At 42.7% G+C, this 21,347-nt stretch overlaps 3 protein-coding genes across 6 annotated transcripts in view; 1 reads left to right on the top strand and 2 right to left on the bottom strand.

The window, feature by feature from the left end:
- Positions 1-6,487, top strand: part of kat6b (K(lysine) acetyltransferase 6B) — a 52,369-nt gene extending 45,882 nt beyond the window's left edge. For all 4 annotated transcript variants that reach the window (XM_057825412.1, XM_057825413.1, XM_057825411.1 and 1 more), the window contains exons 16-17: positions 1,319-1,604; positions 1,687-6,487. In XM_057825412.1, the coding sequence (XP_057681395.1) occupies positions 1,319-1,604; positions 1,687-4,370 (2,970 nt within the window). In that variant the 3' untranslated portion in view covers positions 4,371-6,487. The remainder of the gene's footprint in view (positions 1-1,318; positions 1,605-1,686) is intronic.
- A 3,104-nt stretch (positions 6,488-9,591) lies between these two features.
- Positions 9,592-10,851, bottom strand: LOC130909217 (dual specificity phosphatase 29-like). The gene is made up of 3 exons (XM_057825423.1): positions 10,684-10,851; positions 10,395-10,618; positions 9,592-10,282 (listed from the first exon to the last, which is right to left on the bottom strand). The coding sequence occupies exons 1-3, from the start codon at positions 10,800-10,802 to the stop codon at positions 10,056-10,058; spliced, it is 570 nt and encodes a 189-aa protein (XP_057681406.1). The 5' UTR covers positions 10,803-10,851; the 3' UTR covers positions 9,592-10,055.
- A 6,084-nt stretch (positions 10,852-16,935) lies between these two features.
- LOC130909932 (dual specificity protein phosphatase 13-like) lies at positions 16,936-20,231 on the bottom strand. Its single transcript, XM_057826885.1, has 3 exons — positions 20,074-20,231; positions 19,555-19,775; positions 16,936-17,222 (listed from the first exon to the last, which is right to left on the bottom strand). The coding sequence occupies exons 1-3, from the start codon at positions 20,229-20,231 to the stop codon at positions 17,005-17,007; spliced, it is 597 nt and encodes a 198-aa protein (XP_057682868.1). The 3' UTR covers positions 16,936-17,004.
- Between the last annotated feature and the right edge of the window lie 1,116 nt (positions 20,232-21,347).

The following is a 21,347-nucleotide window of genomic DNA, read 5'->3' as shown; positions in this document are numbered from 1 at the left end:
CATGGAAGACGAAACCCAAGAATGTTGATGAATTCTGGGAGGCATGCAAGACTGCTTTCTTTGATGTTCCTGATGACTTCATCAATAAATTGTATGAATCCTTGCTTTAAGCCCATGGAAGTCATACAAAATATTAAATTTGGATCTCACAGCACCACTACTTAATTGGCTTATGTTATGTAACAAATTTTTGTATTTGAAGTACATTTTTTGTTCAATTTTCACTCTACTTTCTGTAGGCGACAAAACTTTTGTCTTGCCAAAATTGGACCTTTATGTCTTCATTAAATGATAAATCTTTTTTCAGTGAAACAAATATATTTCTGTGCATTCACTATCATTTGGGAGGGTCTTAGCTTTCATATGAGCCATTTCTGAAACCAATTGAATAATTAAAAGTCAGGTTATTAGCAATTGTTTCTACAAAATGGATAAGCGACAAGACTTTTGTCAGGGACTGTACGATTGAAATTTCAAACTTCGACCTATTTCCTAGGGGTGAAAAATACTGATCCTCACTGTACATTAACAAAAAAAAAAGGGGGAGGGGTTCAAAATTTTATATTGACTGGGAGGACTAGCAGGCGATGAAAAAATCGCTGGCAGCATCTCCCAGTGGAAATAGACTGGGCGTCTAGTGCCGTCAATGGCAGTTAACTGTTGGCCGACATAATGACCCTCCAAAGGAAAGCTTAACAACAACGTGGTCCACGACAAAGATAAACTTGAAACTCTTAGACTACTACATACACAAAAAGGTTTTCAAGGTGAATTTTGATCATACTCATAAAACTCCAATCCATGAGTTTGAGTTGGCTATATACAAGCTTTTCAAGTCTTTTTGTCTACTCACGCACTTGATTCAGAACCTCACGATTTAACTAAAAAAATAAACCAGAAAATGTACCAAGGAGTGCTCTTCCAATTCATCCAGTCTGTATGCCACTGCCCCCTTGTGCTGGAGACAATATTACAGCTGCCAGATGCTTAGAAAAGAAAAAAAACACCAGGATGGAAACACTTTGTTCAGTGTGGTTGTTCCATTTCCTGATTTCACGTTCTTCAGTCGAGGTACAGAAGAGGGCAGCGGTTGTTGTGGTGGCGGCAGCAGGAGGATGTTAATCTGAGGTTATTCAGCTCGACGCTTTTCTGGCTTTTACGCATTAGCCACTGTATTGGAGACATGTTTTTTCTTTTTTTACACAATTTTTAGAATTTAACAACTTGTCTGTACGAAGCTTTCATCAAAACAATCCAAGCATCGAGAATTCTAGTTATGCTCTGGTTTTCATTCATTGTGGTGGTGTTTGTGTTTCAGAGGAGCATTGCGCTGAAGAAGCGGGGCCGTAAGAGAAAGAGAATTAACAGCAGCGTCACAACAGAGACCATCTCCGAGACCACCGAGGTGCTAAACGAGCCATTCGACAACTCTGAGGACGAGGACCCCATGCCGCTATTGAAGCGCTCTTGCAGCGTGAGCGCCATGGAAGAAGAGGATGAAGAAGACAACAAGAGCCAGATTCTGGCACCTGTTAAACGGCGGAGAGGTCGACCCAGGCTCAGGGAGAAGGCTCAGAGAGAAGATCTTCAACACTGGAATGAAGGTGTGATATGCAATTTCCAAATGAGGTGATAATCAACATATGTTGGAATTTGCGTCTGATGTGGTTATACTTTCATTGGCAGGTTCTGACATTCTCTCCAAGAGACCCACCAGACCTCGTCCAGTCAAACGAAAGAAAGGCTGGCCCAAGGGAGTTAAACGAGGTCCCCCTAAGTGGCGCCTGAAGAACGAGCGAAAAATGGGCTTCAAGCTGAACCTTTACACACCGCCCGAAACGCCAATGGAGGCGGAGCAGCACCACACACAGGCAGAGGAGGCGCAAGGAGAACCGGACCGTGAGGTTGACGGCGGAAGGCCGGCCAGACGTTCGTCCAGAGTACCTTTCCAGTCCGAGCCCCCTAGCCCGGCTGACCGCTCGCTGAAGTCCAGTTCACCCGTTGGCTCGCCTGCCCCCTCTCCTGTTGCTGCGTCCCCTAGCAACAAAGAGGGCGATGATTCTCCAGAGCATCGAGATGATGAACAACAAGAAAGTGAGCACGAACTGGACTATCAGACCAAAGATGCAAAGTGCAGCGTTGAAGTTGCTGCGTCACCCTATAATCACAAGAAGGAGGAGGAGGAGGAACAGATGACAAGAAGAGAGGTGGATGATGATGATGGTGAAGGCATCAAGAAGCCAGCAGAGGCAGAGAGCAATCAGTCGGCGGTGCCACAAAGTTTTAAAGAAAAACCTGAATGTTTTTTAGACCCCCAAGAAGAAGACGGTGACATTATGTCAAGTCAGCAGCTTTCTATAGAAGACAAAGCCACCGTCTTGCAAGAAAGTATTCAGTATGCAGAGGCAGAAACAAATGAAGCGTCGCCACCCCCTGCCGTCGAAGCGCTGTCTTCAGGAGCAGCTGCAGATTCGGATAATGCCGCAGAGTCAGAGTCTGAAGAGGAGAATGCGGCCAGTCCTCGAGAAGGTCCCGCCCCGCAACCACCCGTCAAGAGACCGCCCGTCAGTCCCGCGGTCAAGGACGGTCCCCCGATCTGCACAGAGTTCGACTCTGAGACTGCGCAGGCTGTTCAGTCCCTGACGCAAGAGAGTGAGCAGGAAACGCTGTTCCAGGAGTGCGCTGAGAGCCGGGAACCCTGTAGGAACTTACACACCTACACTCCTGTCACCCCGCTGGAAGACTGCCCCCAGTCCGATCACAGCAGCCCACTTTCATCGGCCCAGTCACATCCCAGCCAGTCGGTGCGCTCCGTCAGCAGCCCGGCCGTGTCCATCCTGGAGACCGGCTACCCGCAAATCAGCCCCGACCACAGTGCCATCTCTGTCCCATCCATCCACAACATGGAGACCAGCCCCATGATGGACGTGCCGTCCGTGTCAGACCACTCACAGCAGGTGGTGGACAGCGGCTTCAGCGACCTGGGCAGCATCGAGAGCACGACGGAGAACTATGAAAACCCAAGCAGCTACGACTCCACCATGGGGGGTAGCATCTCCCAGGGCAGCTGCCCCTACGGGGGCATGCCGCCAAGCGGACTGGCTCAGAGCAGCTGCGCCGTGAGCCAGCAAATGGCGGCCGTGAACCCGGGCGGCTGCGGCTTGATTCCGCAAAACAGCCTGAGTTCTCCGCCGCACTGCAATGTCAAGTCACCGCAGGGTTGCGTGGTGGTGGTGGAGCGGCCCCCCAGCGCCAACCAGCACAGCCAGCGCGGCACGCACAGCCAAGCGCATGGCAGGCACGGCCCCCACAATCAGCACAGCCAACACAATCAGCACGGCCCCCGCAATCAGCTCAGCCAGCACTCGCAACACAATCCCCTCAACCAGCATAGTCACCACCACAATCACCACCTGCAGCACAATCAGCTCAGCCAGCACAATCAGCACACGTCGCATAACCTCCACAATCAGCACGCCGTGCCGGACGGCGCCACCCAGTGCGCCATTCCCGCCAACTTTGCCGCCGCCGTGCAGCTGCCCGACATCCCGGAGTCGGGCAATCCCAACTTCGCCCTCTACGAGAGGATCAACCACCAGAGCGAGTACGCCGGCGGGCACTACCCGCAGTCGTCCGGCCTCAGCCTGGCCAAGCTGCAGCAGTTCACCAACACATTCATCGAGCACCCCCACTCGCTACCCTTCAACCACTCGGCGTCGCACCCCATCACGTCGTACGCTAACACCCCCTCGCAGCACTCCGGCCTGGTGTCCCTGTCGCAGACACCGCACCGTGTTCCTAACCCCCAGGTGCAGGCCGCCATGACGCCGCCCCCCAGCCTTGGTTCGCCACCGGCCGTGATGCTCCAGCGCAACATGGGCATCCCGCCGGCGCAGCGTATCCAGTCTCAAGTGGCGGGCAAGACTCACGTGTCGGCGCGCTCAAAGTCGGCGCCGCTAGCGCACCACCACCAGCACCAGCAGCAGATGTACGCGCGGCAGCCCCAGGGCGTGGCCATGCAGGCGCCGACCCGAACTCTGGCGGGCATGCAGCGCATGAACATGAGCGTTAACATCATGCCGGCGCCGGCCTACAACTCCATGAACATGCCCTCGCTCAACCCTATGAACGGTTACGGCATGAGCCAGCCCATGATGAACAGCGGCTATCACGGCAACCACGCCGCCTATATGAACCAGTCGCCCCAGTACTCTATGCAGATGGGCATGATGGGAACGCAGCCATACCCCCAGCAGCCCATGCAGGCGCCGCCGCACGGCAACATGGTGTACACTCCGGCCGGTCACCATGGCTACATGAACACGGGCATGTCCAAGCAATCGCTCAAAGGGCCTTTCATCAGGCGGTAGCCCACCGTCGCTGCGTGTTTCCGCTTTAGATGCACTGATCTGGCCTTTGTTTTTAGTCGTTGTGTGATATTCGCTACTCACAAAAAAGTTGGAGGGATTGTGCTTCCGGGTGAAACATCAGGAAATAACGCATTTCCATTGTTCCAGTCAACCGCACTCAAACATTCTATACAGAAATTGATTTATGAACTAAACAGTGCAGGGTTGAAATAATAGAGATGCATTAGGCGTGACGCTACGTGACTGAACATTCATGTAGAATACACATGACCACGATCTGGAAAAATCACTCATCAATGCACTTCCAATACTTCACTTTCCTAACGTTACTAAGGTCAAAAAAGGAAGCATGCTTAACCACAGTATTGGCGACAAGTTGGAACTGATAGCAAGTTGGAATCGGTCGCATTCCCGATAGACGATCGTCACACTTTTAGACCTTCACAGAAATGCTAAAGGTAAGGTAAGAAAAAACTTTTAGAATTATTTTTTAAAAACTACAGTGATCCCTCGCTACTTCGCGCTTCAAACATTGTCACAGTAAAATCAACACAGGTTTCAAATAGGTTGGTACAGGTGGTGAAACAAGGAAAAAGGTGGTGCTTACCATTGAAGAGCAAGATGCAAATGATAGAAAAACGTCAGCGTGGGGTGCGCATCCATGAAGTGGCTCAACAATACAGCCTCCACAGTTCTCAGACAACCTCCGTTCGCCAGTCTTTATAAGTTAAGGTGACAATTATTATTGCGGTAACATCGCCAAAGAAATCGCCAGCTTTGGCGGGTTTTTATCAATTATTTTAGAACTTGTCCAACACAACATGCCTCCTGTCCGTCGCAGTTGACGTTGTTCTCAACAAAATATTAAAAGTGAAAGTACACTCTGAACCGCACCGCTCCCTCTCCCTGTCACGTCAGCGACACGGCGCGTTTAGGTACAGCACGCAAAACACGCCCGCCACATTAGAACCAGATTCGTGACATTATTACTGGAATTACCATTATTATTATTTTATTATTCCGTTTTTTATTAATAATTTATTTGTTCTACTATGTGTAATTGTCATTTGTAATAGTGCCAGCAGTATTCATTAAGCATTTAGTGTAGGTTTTTGGGCTGTGGATCGAATGAATACGACCATTTCGACTTACAAACAAGTATCTGGAACGAATTAACTTCGTATGTAGGGGTACCACTGTAATAGGTTCTTTTTGCCTGCTTCTTCCAGTAAGTCACCACTGGGGGGAGCAAAGTGCACATAGCAAAACCAAAGAAAAACGGTAGAGTCCGGAGTTATAATAGTGACTTCTTGTGGACGGATGAACAACATATCAGTTTAGAAAGAAATCACACTTAAAAAGTAGTTAACTTGGGATCAAGGGACAGAACACTCCCCGCAAGATGTCAGCCCTTAACTAACTTGCAGAAATACCACCTAAAACAAACGATGCAATACAATAAGTGCCCGCAGCATAAGACACTCTGAAACATAGGCAGAAGAATATGTGTACATGTTTTCTCCGTGAGCTTTTGAAAAATAAACATATTGGTTAAAGTGCACTCCTGTGGAAAGAAACTTCATCATATTCAAGTTCAAAGACTGATATTTATATACAAGTTAAAATAGCTCTGTGAGAAATTCATAGCAAAGTTAATTGAAAGTTCATATAATTAAAAAAAATAATCGAGAAGTTAAGAAATTAATACAAACTATGCAATTTTTTTTAACTTGCCTCTTAAAAGAATCGAGAATAATTTGGTATCAGAATCGAAACGTGTAATTGGAACCAGAGCTGTTCATATTCAAACGATGCCCAACCTTACTCCTGAAGCTTTTCTTTCTCACCAGGCAGCTGCAGCTTGTTAAATTAACGATGAGTGACAAGGGAGCTGCTTTGAACTTGCCAGACAAGCTTAAAGAGTACTACTTTTCAAAGGTGCCAACTCGTTTAACTCATTGTGTTGTGTTCTGTGCTGTTCTAAGCAGCATGAGTTGATTTGAGAAGACTCAATCAATTAAACATTTAATAAAGAATTATACTTTGGGGGAAAAAAGGGGAAAAAACATGTCTTACATGTATCTATTTCCAATGCTAAATCTAACCCCCCCCCCCCCCCCCCCCTCCAAAAAATATATTTTTAAATGTAAATAAGCTACATCTCTACTTTGCGGATTTTGATTAGCGCTGGACGGTGGGGTGTTGTTCCCATTAAGCGCGAAAAACGAGGGATCACTGGATTTACAATAATTATGCACTATTCAGGGTTTGTTTTTTTAGCCACGAAGAAGTGCTTATATCTAACTCATTGGCTGAAATTGACAGTGATAGACTGCCAATCCATTTTGGTCAAAAACTTACCAAAATTTGCACAAACAGGCGGCTTTGCGAAAATTTCGATAATTTGGCAACGTTGTGAAAAAATGTCACAAAATGGCTCAGTGGCGCCCCCTGAAATTTTAAAAAAAGGCTTCTCCATTTAGGTTTTTTCAACGTAGAGCGATGAAATTTGGGTAGTCGATACCTTGTGCAAAAATGCTTCAAAAAGTCTCTTGCACTTATATTCCAAACCCAACAGGAAATTGGGTATTTTGCATTGAATGTTGAAAAACGTCATTTTTGTCCAAAACCAGCGTGCACGTTTGAGACCATTGTGCCGAGGCAGTTAGTTTGATCCTCCTCAAAATTATTAAGACTTTTCATGAGACATATGAGATGTTAATTTATCAAAATGGTGAGTTTTCATTCACGGGCCTGACCTGGGCGGAGTACCAAAGTCGGGCGTTATTTGGGGTTTAGGGTTATGGCTCATTCAGGGCTAATAAAAATGGTCCTCCTCAAATTTGGTGAGAGTCTTCATGAGACATAGGAGATGTTATGTTATTAAAATAGTGAGTTTTCATTCACGGGCCTGACCTGGGCGGGGTACCAAAGTCGGGCGTTATTGGGTTTTAGGGTTAGAGCTTCTTCAGGGCAAATGAAATTGCCAATTTGAAGTTCAGAACATGCTCGAAAACTCACCAAAATTTGCACTTATCAAAATGGTGAGTTTTGATTCACGGGTCTGACATGTGCGGATTTTGGTCAAAATGGATTGGGTCTGTTGTGTCTATAGTCATCAATAGAAGCTAAAGTATTGCTGCTTCCATCGCTAACATAACGCATTGTAACACGATGTAAAAGTTACAACTGAAATTTCACCCCGAAACGCAATACCCCTACTTTTATTAGTAGCGTATATAAATATATGTATATTTTTTTGTTCTTTTATGACTAAACCAGCAGCAGCACTTGGAAAGAATGCAAACATTTTATTCACATGTGAGGAAATAAAAGACAAAAAAAAAATATTTTTGTTCCTCCGAGATGGGAAGCCTTATGACACGGTGATGTTAATGATGAAATCTATTTAATTAGTGGCAGGTTCAGAGGCTCCGAGGTCGGCTTTCCGTCGTCGAGTAGCAGCCTCCCAAGGAAGCCATTTTCTAATGTGCCTGCTCATGAGTGGAACCTGTTCAGTGTGTTAACTGTCCAACAGTGCTCACGCGCATACTGTTTCGTTTGTACCATATTCGCGCCTTTGTATATTTAAATTATTGTACGTTTTTTTTTTGTTTTTTTTTTGTAAAGTGACAAACCTTAGCATGCTTGCGTCTCTCCTTTAGTGACAGTGCATTGAGTAGTACTGTACAAGTGTCGTGCTTAACAAATAGCAAGCCATTTTCAAGCTACCGGGCCTTTTATTAGGTGAAAAATGAAATTATATTTTGTTAATGCTAATAATGTAAAAAAAGAAAAAGAAGAAAAAAAACATGTAAACTTTAGTCCCGTTTTCTGTTGCGCTTTGAGAGGTTTTATTGCTCTATGTATGTATAATTCTGAAGTCTTTTTTGTAACAGATTTCCTCGAGGCAGCTTTCTGTTTAATAAAGCAGACGGATTTCTGTCCAAATATGCGAGCATATCTCCCTCTTTGTACACTCCAGAATATGATATATCTATATATAACAATAAAGAAAATATCAATTTCATTGATATTTTGCAGAATGACTTTTAAAGCTTTCATTGTATCTTTTTCAAATGGTGATTTTTATTTTTTTTTAAGACAAATGGATGACATGCTTTCATCAACGTTGGTAAGATTTCACATATTCCAGGATTTTTACTCCAATTGCAGCTCTAAAAACAACAGTGGGCTAACTATTTTGGTCATTAAGTTAAAGGATATTTTTGAAATCAGGCTTAATCTTCGAGTTAGCGAAGGTTTAATTCGTCGGTGGAGTTGATTTCAAAAAATTCCGTTTATTTTGTGAGCATGTTAGCATAGGCGGAGTTTTGACTTTTGGGGCAGGGGGTGGGCACAACATGTTGATGACCCCGAAACGCAGTGTCAGCAATAAAATTAACTTACAAGAATATTTATAATAATAAGATGACAATGAGCGATTTTTGTTTCCCATCATTCTTGAGGGGAATTCTAAATAAGGCTGCTTAGGCAATACTTTTCGCCAAGATCGTCAACCATTGAATATGGTACGCCCGCCGGGGTTGTGCCAATGTAGTTACCCCAGTCAAAAATTGTATCCCTTGGGCGGAGCCATATGTAAGTAGATATGTGTCTTTATGATTCAATCAAAAAAAAGTTGCTTCAATCAAAATACATATTCATTCATTCATTCATTTTCAATCAAAAAAAAAAAAAGTCGCTTCAATCAAAAAAAAGATGTGTTTGAGTACAAAAATAAATTTGAAAGTCAAAAAAATGCATGTGAAAGCTATTTTTCTTTGCATTTTTTGGGGGATTGAACCACCTTTTTTGATTGAAGTAATGTCGATTTCTGTTTGGGCCACATTTTGGCTAGGACGTTTTGGTCTTTATCATTCAATCAAAAAATAAGTTGCTTAAAAAAATATATATTTTCAACAAAAAAAAAAATCACTTCAATTAAAAAAAAAATCATACAAAACGTTTTTGAATGCGAAAAAATATTTGAGATTGAATAATTTGCATTTGAACATATCCATGAATAGAAAATATCCATGGATAGAAAGACTTGTAGTTCTTAAAAGATAAATATTAGTACAAGTTATAGACATTTTAATATTAAAACCCTCTTAATGTTTTCGTTTTAATAAAATTTGCAAAATTTTCAACCAAAAAATAAACTAGTAGCTCGCCATTGTTGTTGTCAAAAATTACACAATACTCATTGTGCTGAAACCCACAAAATCAGTCGCACCCAAGCGCCAGCAGAGGGCAATAAAACACAAAAAACACAATTAACAAGTAGACATGACACTGCTGTCATTTTAATCTGTTTGAGCAGGGCATGTGTGTTAATTGCGTCAAATATTTTAACGTGACTAATTAAAAAAAATTAATTACCACCCGTTAACACGATAATTTTGACAGCCCTAGTTTCAATTGCTCTTTAAGTCTCCTTGGGCAGAGTGTTCACCTACTTATTTTTCCCCCTTCTTTCATTGTTTGCATGCTATCCTCAATAAAATTTGAAAACCTATAAATGTTTGGGTGGTTTTAGTTAAAGCAGACACTGTTTTTACATCTGTGTGATTTTGACAAATCACATTTGATGGTGATTTTATGCAAAAATGTGAGAAATCCAGAAAGTTCAGGTACTTTTTCATACCACTATGCACTTAATGATTTCCAACCCCTTAGATGTTATCTGGACTCTGAGCCGATACATTTGGCACCCTGTCGTTGGTTTTGGAGCTTTGTGTCCAACTCCCTCAGCTGCTTGAGGAAGCCCCAATTGGGTAATATCCTTCGGCGCGTCTTCACGTGGTCCGCCGCATCAGCCAGCGTCATTCCCTCGCTGATCATCAGATAAGCCAGGAACAGCGTGGCCGAACGACTCCTGCCCATCACACAATGCACCAGCAATTTGTCTGTGAGTTGAAAAACAAGCACTGTTGGTGGTTTTCATTTTTATAACCCAAGAATATATGAAAAAAATTGGTTATCTAATAATAATCAGTTTTCCTGTCAATTCCATCTTACTGTTCGGGTCAGCTAGTGCTGTTCCGATAAAGTGGGATGCGGTAATAAAGTACTGGCTCAGGTCAAAAGAGGGCGTGTCTGCCGCCACCACACCATGGTAAACCACACCCATGTCGCCGTAGTAACTGGCGCCAGTGTCCACGTTGTTCCACGTGCCCTCTGCTGCGTTCAGCACATGCGTGATGCCGAGTTTTTTCAGATTGAATTTGTCTTTTGCAGTCGCCCTGTGCATGAAACAGTAACATTTTTGTGATATTTTCAAGAATAATGTGTCGGTTACGGTACTTACTCGTCACCAATGTACACTTGAGGCCACACTTCATTATAAGGCGCGTATGCCGCGCACCCCCGATTAAGGACCTTGTCCAGTTCGTAGCAACTTGGCGTGACGTCGTCGCTTTCACACATGATTTAGCCTGCTTATGTCATAACGACAAAGCTTAAGAGTTGTGTTGTTTCCGCGACCCACAGAGGCACGGAGAAGGACACGCTTGTGTAACTGGGGTCCGATGCCGAAGATATTTTTAGGGCCTGCGATGATGTGGCTGACCTTAGCTGCCATGCTGGAAATGTTCCAGCGTTCACACACACACAAGGTGTTAATCTCAATTGGTGGGTTTTGCCCTGTTAAACTGCGGGAATTTTACTTTGCCTGGGATCATAAAACTGTCTGCTCATCAAAAACAAGTCTCTAAGAAGATTTAAAGATGAAGAAATCACGTGAATGTATTAGCATTCCTTAAAGGAATTGGTTGGACCAGTGGCGGAACAAATGTGAACAGGGCCCAGGTGAGATAAGCACAAATGGGAACCCCCCCCGAGTGGACCATCTTAGCTAGTGGAAAGGTATCCGGGGGCCCTCAAGACAATCATCTGGTGTGTGTGTGTATGCATGGGGAGGGTTGCAAGTCAAAATTGAACTGGCCAAGCACCTGGTGGAGATATTTATAGGGGAAGTTCAAAATTTTTTACATTAGGCTTAATTTTCGAGTTAGCGGGGGGACTAATTAGTCGGGGGAGTTGGTTTAAACAAATATTGTGTAGTTTATTAGTTATTTGTTAGTTGCAGGTGTTGGAATTTGACCTTTACCTGAATGGCCGGAACCGCGCTAGCTAGGGTTGTCACCCGTCCCTTGAAATAAGGAACGATCCGTATTCGGGAATTAAAATTTGCGTTCCGTATTGAACCAATTCGGAATATATATGAATAGATACATTTCCATGCATTTTTTTAGTTTTGGGGATGTCCCTTTTTTTCCCCGGCTGTACAGCTTTGGGTGCGAGGGAGGGCGTCCCGTGTTTCTATTTCTGAAAGGTGGCAACCGTAGCGCTAGCGCAATTCCAATGACCCGGGCCAGCGGAACCCCGACAACCCGGCCAAAAAGGCCAAACTCTGCGCAGTCACCTTAGTCATAACCCCTTGTACTGACTCCATTTTAAAAGCTGGGAAAGGGTTTCGAAACACAAGTTGACAATTTATTCCAAATTGGCATCAGTCATACAGCACAGAGACCCAGGCGAGGAGGGCTGCATCCAGAGTCACCCCTGTGAAAAAAGTGACAGCTGTTAGCTAAGCATTCAGTCTTTTTGAAGGCTCTGGCAGGGCAGGCTCTGGGCTGGAAGAAGGGTGTGTTTGGGTGTTGTTTAGGGTCATTGTTTTTTGAACATTGGTGAAAGAGTTTGTGTGTCACTGTTGCAAAGGCAGCCAGAGTCAAAGATTTGCCAGCCTTAGCACAAGATTGCGCTGAGAGTTAAATTCTCAGCCTTGGTTTTCTCGTCTTCTTGTTATCCGGCGTTCCTTGTGGCAAAACAGGATGTCCACAGAAGAGCTCATGGCGGGATTTGATGGTCCAGCTGTGGGCGTGTAGATTTCTTGGCCATCACCTGCTTGCCTTGTTCCGTAAGAGTCAATCTTGCTCAGTCAGCTGCAGGACGCGCACGTTCGGCTTCTGTAGTCAGCAGGCATCCTGTATCTCTTATACCCTTATCTGCCCGTTGTTTTGGTACTGCAAATTGGGTGTGTTAGAGTAATACAAACATTCAAACAATAAATATGGGAAAGGATAATACATAATAGTTCACTTCACAGGGTTCCGGAGTGGCTAAGCTAGCGCGAGTCAATAGTGCTTGCTAGTATGGCAATAAAAAACGATATTAACAGATCTAACTGTTCAAACGAAGCCATGTCGTGGTGAAAGAGTAAACGGTACAATGCGTTCGGGTGATTGATTTGGAGGATGGGGAGTCCCTTCGTTCCCACCAAAAAAATCAGCTGTGATAAAAACAAGGTGACATCACTCTGCCTTACTTGCCTAGATAGCCTGTTCCCTGCAGAGCTGCTGGATTACAAATTTTGATGTTTATACCTGTGGCCCCCAACTTTTTTTGCACCACGGGCCGGTGTAATGTGGGCTTTTTTTTCACGGACCAACAAATGTGTGGCAGAAAATGACATAATATAAATTAACACGTCGGGGATAAAAACGAATATTAAATGCAGGGAAAATGTCACTCACCATACACTGAATCAACCTTTTTTTAACAGCGGCCTCTCCTAAAACTTGTCAGCAAATATCCGTGGTCACAAGCATAATGAGTTCTTCTCCAGTCGTGAAAGGTTTCGTAGCTTTAGCAATACGGTTTGCCATGAGGTATGATGCTCTCAGTGCATTCACTTTTGTTGTCTTGTTGGCTAGCTTTTAGCCACATATTATGCAGAATGGACTTGGTTGTAGGCTCCTCTTCTGGTTTAACAGGTGGCCTTTTCTCCGTAAAAAAGCTGTCCAAACCAAAGACGTCGCCGCCCGCAGCACACAACCAACAGCAGCAGCAAGCACCATTGACTCGCGCTAGCTAGCCACTCTGGAACACTGATCCGACAAATAACTAACAAACTGCGCAGAATTTGTTGAAACAAACCCCACCAACTAATCAAACCCCTGCTAACTCGTAAATTAAGTTCTGAACTTCCCCTTTAAACACAATGTTAAAGCTCCGTACATCATCTTACTTGAGAGGCCCGGGTGCGGTCGCACCCTCATAAGTTGGCTTGTCCTGGCTTGGACATCATGAGAAGGTAGCTGAAGAATGAAACTTTGTTTTGTAAAAATATGGAAATAAATAAAATTACATCCTGACTTAAATCCTGGTCATAAATTCAAATGTGTATATTTACAAGGAAAAAAAAGTAGGAAATATTAAAGGAAATATTTTCCACAAAGGTTTTAGTCATTAAAATGTAGCAGAATTAAGAAACTAGGGTTTCGTAAAAAGTTATATTTTCAAGAATTTTTTTTCCAAGTCATAATTGAAATTCCACACAAAGCACATGTCAGAAACTGTTACTGTTCGTGATTAACTCATTTGTAAACTCATTGATCGTACAATCGCTGTCGATCCTCAAAATCACAATGCATTGGACGTCTATCACTGCCAATGGCACTGATATTCGATCACTGCCACACGCCCGAAGACTATCACACACGGATCTTTCGCACTCTGCTTTCTGATGCTTCTTGACTTTGTCACTCATTGTGACAGCCTAATCATTAAACCTGTGATATTGGACCCGTTTGATTTTGACAGCTGCTCTCTCTTTCTCTGCCTCTCTAGAGAGCCGCTCTTATCAACTCGATGTTTTCATCTCATTTCAAAGTGCATGCGCTCTGAAGATTATTTTTGTCATCTTGCACCCTTTTGTAGTTAAAACGCGTTGTGTGGTTTATTATTAGGCATGCTGTCTTGTTGAAGACATATGAGAAAAATAGGTCTTTTGGATATACAGGATGTGAGCGCCGGGTGACCTTTTCTGGCTTCTCACTGCCCGAAAACTGGGGCAGATCTACAGTTAATGTGTGGTTCATCAGTCTCACATGTTAAATGAAATAAGTGAGTTTGCATGAGGCACATACATAAGGCGTATTAGTGGATAAATATTTGGCAAAAATTTGTTCTTTATATTTTAACATTATATTACTATTATTCATTAATATTAGTTTTATTGTTTTATTTATGTCTTTGATGAATTAGTAGTGTGTGCACTTTACTGTAGAGGTATAATACTGGTATTACTATTAACCACAACCAAAATTTATATATTAGGCACACTGCAAAGAATTCATATGCAAATCATGGTGGAAAATAAGTATTTGGTCACCTACAAACAAGCAAGATTTCTGGCTGTCAAAGAGGTCAAACTTCTTCTAACGAGGCTCCACTCGTTACCTGTATTAATGGCACCTGTTTTAACTCATTATCGGCATAAAAGACACCTGTCCACAATCTCAGTCAGTCACACTCCAAAGTCCACTATGGCCAAGACCAAAGAGCTGTCAAAGGACACCAGAGACAAAATTGTAGACCTGCACCAGGCTGGGAAGACTGAATCTGCAATAGGTAAAACGCTTGGTGTAAAGAAATCAACTGTGGGAGCAATTATTCGAAAATGGAAGACATACAAGACCACTGATAATCTCCCTCGATCTGAGGCTCCATGCAAAATCTCACCCCGTGGCGTCAAAATGATAACAAGAACGGTGAGCAAAAATCCCAGAACTACACGGGTGGACCTAGAGAATGACCAACAGAGAGCTAGGACCACAGTAACAAAGGCTACAATCAGTAACACAATGCGCCGCCAGGGACTCAAATCCTGCACTGCCAGACATGTCCCCCTTCTGAAGAAAGTACACGTCCACGCCCGTCTGCGTGTTAGGTTTTGTGTTGGGTTTTTCCTACTGTGACTTGTCCCTGTGATTACCCATTCATTTCACCTGTTGTACCTGCTCCTAGTGAGTCCTCCTGTATTACACAGCTGTTCCTCGTTGTCTCGTTACCCGTTGTCTGCATGTGTGTATATAAGCACCCAGTTTCTTTTCACTCATGGTTGCGTCGTTGTCAATGACTTTGACATAGACTCTGACAATCTCCACGTACATGTCAGCGTTTTTCCCCAGTTCCTCGTGTTCCTCGTCCTGCTTGGAAAGTAAGTTTATTAGTTAGCCTGACTTTTGTTTGTTAAGAGTTTTTGGATCACCACAGCCTTTGTTTTGTACTTTGTTTTTGTTGGCTTGAATTAAATCAATTTTGCACCATCTATCTGCCTCGCCTCCCTTTCCCTGCATTTGGTTCCACACACCACCTGCCTGCCTGCATTCCTGACACTGCGGTTCGCTAGAGAGCATTTGGATGATCCAGAGGAGGACTGGGAGAATGTGTTATGGTCAGATGAAACCAAAATAGAACTTTTTGGTAGAAACACAGATTCTCGTGTTTGGAAGAGAAATAATACTGAATTGCATCCGAAGAACACCATACCCACTGTGAAGCATGGGGGTGTAAACATCATGCTTTGGGGCTGTTTTTTTGCAAAGGGACCAAGATGACTGATCTGTGTAAAGGAAAGAATGAATGGGGCCATGTATTGAGAGATTTTTAGTGAAAATCTCCTTCCATCAGCAAGGGCATTGAAGATGAGATGTGGCTGGGTCTTTCAGCATGACAATGATCCCAAACACACAGCCAGGGCAACAAAGGAGTGGCTTCGTAAGAAGTATTTCAAGGTCCTGGAGTTGCCTAGCCAGTCTCCAGATTTCAAACCCATAGAAAATCTGTGGAGGGTGTTGAAAGTCCGTGTTGCCCAACGACAGCCCCAAAGCATCACTGCTCGAGAGGAGATCTGCATGGAGGAATGGGCCAAAATACCAGCAACAGTGTGTTAAAAGCTTGTGAAGAGTTACAGAAAACGTTTGGCCTCCGTTATTGCCAACAAAGGGTACATAACAAAGTATAGAGATGAACTTTTGGCTTTGACCAAATACTTATTTTCCACCATGATTTGCAAATTAATTCTTTAAAAATCAAACAATGTGATTTTCTGTTCCCCCCCCCCCCCCCCCCCCCCCACACACACACACACACATTCTATCATGGTTGAGGTTTACCCATGTTGACAATTACAGGCCTCTCTAATATTTTCAAGTGAGAGAACTTGTACAATTAGTGGTTGACAAAATACTTATTTGCCCCGCTGAATGCGACAATAAAGTGAGAATATAGGCATGAAAACAGCAAAAAGAACCATGTGAAAGGAAATGAGTTCCTTGTTTGTTAATTTTCTCTTTTCAACGCAAAAATCAACAGCAAAAGGCAAAATTATTTGTCTTGAAAAAAATTGAACGGTAATTCACTTAGACATTAGCTTGCTAGCTAAACTCAGTTTTGGATTTGAAAGAAATTGCTTTAATATTGAACTCCCGAGGGTTTGGTGAACGCACATGTGAAACTCATGGGATTTGAAACATTTAGCAAGGTTAAGAACCACTAGTTTTAGTGTTAGTTAGTCCGAATGAAAAGCTACTCTACCCCGCTCGGCTTAAGGGTCCCGTGGATGGTCATTGCACCTGCGCCCTGTTTACATTTGTCCGCCACTGATATGGTAATATTAATATGTGAAATTGTGTCTGGAGTTGTAAGTCAACGTAATACTAGAAATGAATGAAATGACAAGTTTAGTAAACAGAAACAAGAATTCAAGCCACAAAATAAACACTTGCTAAGGTAATTCTATCTAAACGTATTACATTTGTTCATCCGTTGCAACATTTTCATCTCAAAATGTTTCCCTATTGGAGTTTAGTCTGGTGGACTGGAGCTGAACATCGAGCGCTCGCAGCTGCTCCAGGAAGCCAGCATTGGGACAGATGTTGCGGTTGGCGCCGACAGCCTCGATGGCCTTCGCCAGCGTCATCTTCTCGTGGATCATCAGGTAGGCCAGCACCAGGGTGGACGACCGGCTCAGGCCCATGGCGCAGTGTACGAGCACTCGGCCTGGGGATTAGCATCAATAACTTGAATCAAACTGACTCATTTCCTGGTCGATTAAAAAGTCCTGACAAAAAGTTGGCAAGCCCCGCCAAAAAAATACAGAAAAGATGGATGCTGTTTTATCTCGGACATGAGGATTGGGGCGCATGGGAGCGCGTAATTGAAACACTTCTGTTGAGGATTACAGCAGCACACTCTGGCTAACCCTCATTCCAAAGTGCTGTATGTGGAGCCTACTAGTAACTATACAAAAAATATTCAAAAAACTGTTCATAAAGTTGCAAAAGTACGTCTGTACTTGTTTGCAGAGCAGGGTAGTAACACTTTACATTTACTCTGTTACAATTACTTGAGTAACTTTTTGAGAAAAATGTACCGTAATTTTCGCACTATCAGGCGCACCTGACTATAAGCCGCCACCCACCAAATTTGACACGAAAACTACATTCGTTCATAGATAAGCCGCAGCCGTATTATGGGATACTTACACCAAAAGATATTCACCGGTAACACTTTATTTGACAGCGGCATCATATGTAAGACCAAATGAACCACCATCATTTGCTTCAAGAAGCGTCATTTGGCCATAAATGCTCCCTTGGAGGAGACAGTCAACCTCTACTGCTGCCTGCTGTAAACACTGTTGTTGTCCAACATGCTTCCTAGCATGCATTGCAGCGCTACAGATGGAAATAACAATCAAAATTCATGTTCTGTGCTAATTTTTTCTTCAGTTACTGTTCAAGCTGTTTCATTAATTGCTAGTTATGGTATTTGGTAACACTTTCTTTGACAGTGGCGCCAAAAGACTGTCATTAGACAATCATAATTATGACATGACACTATCATGGGCATTACTGAATGCTAATGACATATGTGATAAGCATTCATTAATGCTCAGTGTCATGACATAATTATGAAGGTCTTATGACGCCGCTGTCAAATAAAGTGTTACCTGTTAACCCAAATAAATCAACAAATACCGTATTGGCCTGAATATAAGACGGTGTTTTTTGCATTGAATTAAGGTTGAAAAAGTGGGGGTTGTCTTATATTCGCGGTCTAGACGTTATACCCATTCACGACGCTAGATGGCGCTAGATATCATTGAAGCGATGTTCTGTCATGACAGATCTCAGCTACTCTCAAGTTTAACCAGTTTGCATTATTTTATTGCAATGTTTTTCTTTATTCAGATTTTTTTCAAGACTACAGTTACAGTTAGACTTCACTTTGATGATTAATGCAGTTATTGCAATTTTGTTTTTTTATCACAATAGATTGGTTTATTTACATTTCAAAAAGCAGAAGCTATTCATTTACGAATGTGGTTGCACTTAGTTTACATATTTAAATGTTCAGATATTAAGATTTGAATGAGGCAAAATAACATGCTTTTTCTCCCAAATATATTGTTATAATCATTTGTTTCAAATGTACTGTAATTATTTTCTGTTTAAAAATTAATTTGGTGTTCAAAAAGTCTTTTTTCAAACTTGAGTCTTAAAAAAGAGGGGGTCGTCTTAAATTCAGGGCCGTCTTATATTCGGGCCAATACGGTAAGTCGCACAGGACTATAAGCCGCGAAATTCAAAATGAAGGAAAAAAGAAGCGGCTTATAGTCCCAAAAGTACAGTATTTCTCTGAGTAGTTTTACTAAGCTATACTTTTTACTTTTACTGGAGTAGATTTGTGAAGACACACTTACTCCGTTACTTTGGGCTACACTAGTCGTTACATTGTTCCCCTTTATTCTCCATATTCGATCCTGTTTTTTTGTTTTGTTTTGTTTTTTTGCCAGAGACGCCAACAGTGGCTCAACCAGTTTCACAAAAGAGATGTTGCAATAATAATCACATGACTCCATAATACCAATCAGACTCAAGCTTGCTGTTCTATGATCACGCTGGCCTGTCGAATTTAATCACGCGGGGTCTTTAAAGCACCGGGGGGGGGGAAAATTGACCAGTGTAGATTTTTTTTCTCTTGCTGGAATTCTCTGTTTTTTGTTGTTGTTGTTGTATTTCTTTGGCTTAATGTGAGTATGTAATATGTTATAATACAGTATAATAATAACAGTTCATATAGATTATAGAAGAAAAAAAATACCATTGTTAAAAAAAAAAAAAAAAATCAAACATCTTAAGCAGTAACTCACAATGTTACTCATTACTTGAGTATTCTTTTCACCAAATACTTTTTTACTTCTCCTTGAGTACATTTTTTGGATGACTACTTTTACTTGAGTTATATTATTTTGAAGTAAAGCTACTAAGTAAAATTTTTGACTACTCTACCAACCTCTGCTTGTTTGTAAATTTTGTGAGTTTCTCACCTGTGGGCAAACTCAAGGCGCTCCTGATGAAGTCGGCCGACTTGTAAAAGAAGGGACTTAGGTCAAAGGTCACCATGTCAAAGGCTTCCACGCCGTGATACTCCAGATTGATGTCTCTGTAGAAGCTGGCACCCGTGTCAATGTTGAACTTGCCATGGGCGGCGTTCAGCACGTGGCTGATGCCATGTGCCTTAAGGCTACGTTTGTCTTTGGCAGCATACCTGAAAATAATTAATAAAAATTGGAGAAAAGCTCGAAAATTATTTAAATCCGAAGGGACCCTTGGGATTTGCCAAAATGAGCCTGAAGTGTCTTAAAACCAAAATGGTCGACTTCCTGTGCATATTTGGAAATGAATTCTACAGACTTTTTTGTAGGTCTACTTATGATAGACAAGTCTACCAAGTTTCGTCATCCTATGTGACACAGGCTTCAGGGGCTGAATTTTCCCAAAGATCCAATAAGGAACCCTAAAATTATTCCTAGAATGGTCGCCACCACCCAAAATGGCCGACTTACATGTCTCCTAAGAAGATCCTCGGCTGGACCTCGTCCATGTGGTTGCTCTTGCTGCCTTTCTTGGTCCACATCAGCCTCTGGAGTTCAGAAGCCGGGGGACTCACATACTTGGTTGGAGCATCCCCTCGGCTTTCTAACCTCCTTTGGCTTCCGGACATGTCAGATCGTGCAACTTTTGCTGTTTCGCATGCGAGCAAGCCAGACAACGCATGTAGGCCGTCAACCTCCTCGGCCGTAATCTACCCGGTAACGTTTGAGGCTATTTTAATGTCACCCAAAATACTTCCAGCGTCATCTTTCTTAAAGGTTAGCCCGGCCACAAGCATACCCTCAGAAAAGACCGGATAGGCCTCCAGCTAGCTTAATTTTGGGGTATTTAGTAGTAATGGATTAATTTCAATATATGAGAGACGAGGTCATAGGACAAACTGCTATTGCCGTAATTTTCGTACTATAAGCCGCTACTTTTTTCCCACATTTTGACTCCTGCGGCTTATAGTCAAGTGTGGCTTATTTGTTGATTTTTTTGGGGTGTTAATAGGTGACGCTTTATTTGAAAGTGGCGTCATAAGACTGTCATAAGACGGTCATAATTATGAAATGACACTATTGTGGCCATTACTGAATGGTTATGACAGATGTCATTAAGTGTCATGGGGCAAATTATGACACTAACTCCATTTATGTCCAGCTGGGATCTTTCACATCCATTCGAAAGTGATGACATCTGTTTTAAGCATTCATTAATGCTCATGGCAGTGTCATGTCATATTTATGATTGTCTTATGACAGTCTTATAGCGCCACTGTCAAATACAGTGTTACCAAATATCATAACTAGCAATTTACTACTAAAGAAATAATTAGCACAGAACATACATTTTGATTTGTTATTTATATCTGTAGCGCTGCAATGCATGCTAGGAGGCATGTTGGACGACAACAGTGTTGACAGTAGGTGGCAGCAAAGGTTGACTGTCTCATTCCAAGGGAGTAGTGATGGCCAAATGAAGCTTCTTGAAGCAATGAAGCTTTGCAGCCAATTGGTTCAAAGCTTCATGGTGGTTCATTTGGTCTTATGATGCCGCTGTCAAATAATGTTACCGGTTAATATCTTTTGGTGTAAATATCCCATAATATATTGAGGACAGCTGCGGCTTATAGTCAGGTGCGCCTTCTGAAAATGCAAACTAAAAAGTACAAGATTTCACTGACATAACATTTTACGGACAAAACGTGTTTAGTAACCCTAAAATGAGACCTACCAATTAAAAT

This window comes from Corythoichthys intestinalis, chromosome 21, assembly GCF_030265065.1.
Source record: "Corythoichthys intestinalis isolate RoL2023-P3 chromosome 21, ASM3026506v1, whole genome shotgun sequence".
Lineage (NCBI taxonomy): Eukaryota > Metazoa > Chordata > Actinopteri > Syngnathiformes > Syngnathidae > Corythoichthys > Corythoichthys intestinalis.
Note: the sequence above shows the minus strand (reverse complement) of the source record. Positions and strands in the feature narration are given on the sequence as shown.

Coding starts and splice junctions, on each gene's coding strand:
- LOC130909217 (XM_057825423.1), bottom strand. CDS start 10,802: ATGTGTGAAAGCGACGACGTCACGCCAAGTTGCTACGAACTGGACAAG. Junction 10,619..10,683: donor CAAGTGTACATTGGTGACGA/GTAAGTACCGTA, acceptor TTTCATGCACAG/GGCGACTGCAAAAGACAAAT. Junction 10,283..10,394: donor AGCACTAGCTGACCCGAACA/GTAAGATGGAAT, acceptor TTCAACTCACAG/ACAAATTGCTGGTGCATTGT.
- LOC130909932 (XM_057826885.1), bottom strand. CDS start 20,231: ATGTCCGGAAGCCAAAGGAGGTTAGAAAGCCGAGGGGATGCTCCAACC. Junction 19,776..20,073: donor AGGATCTTCTTAGGAGACAT/GTAAGTCGGCCA, acceptor AATTATTTTCAG/GTATGCTGCCAAAGACAAAC. Junction 17,223..19,554: donor CGCCTTGAGTTTGCCCACAG/GTGAGAAACTCA, acceptor GCTAATCCCCAG/GCCGAGTGCTCGTACACTGC.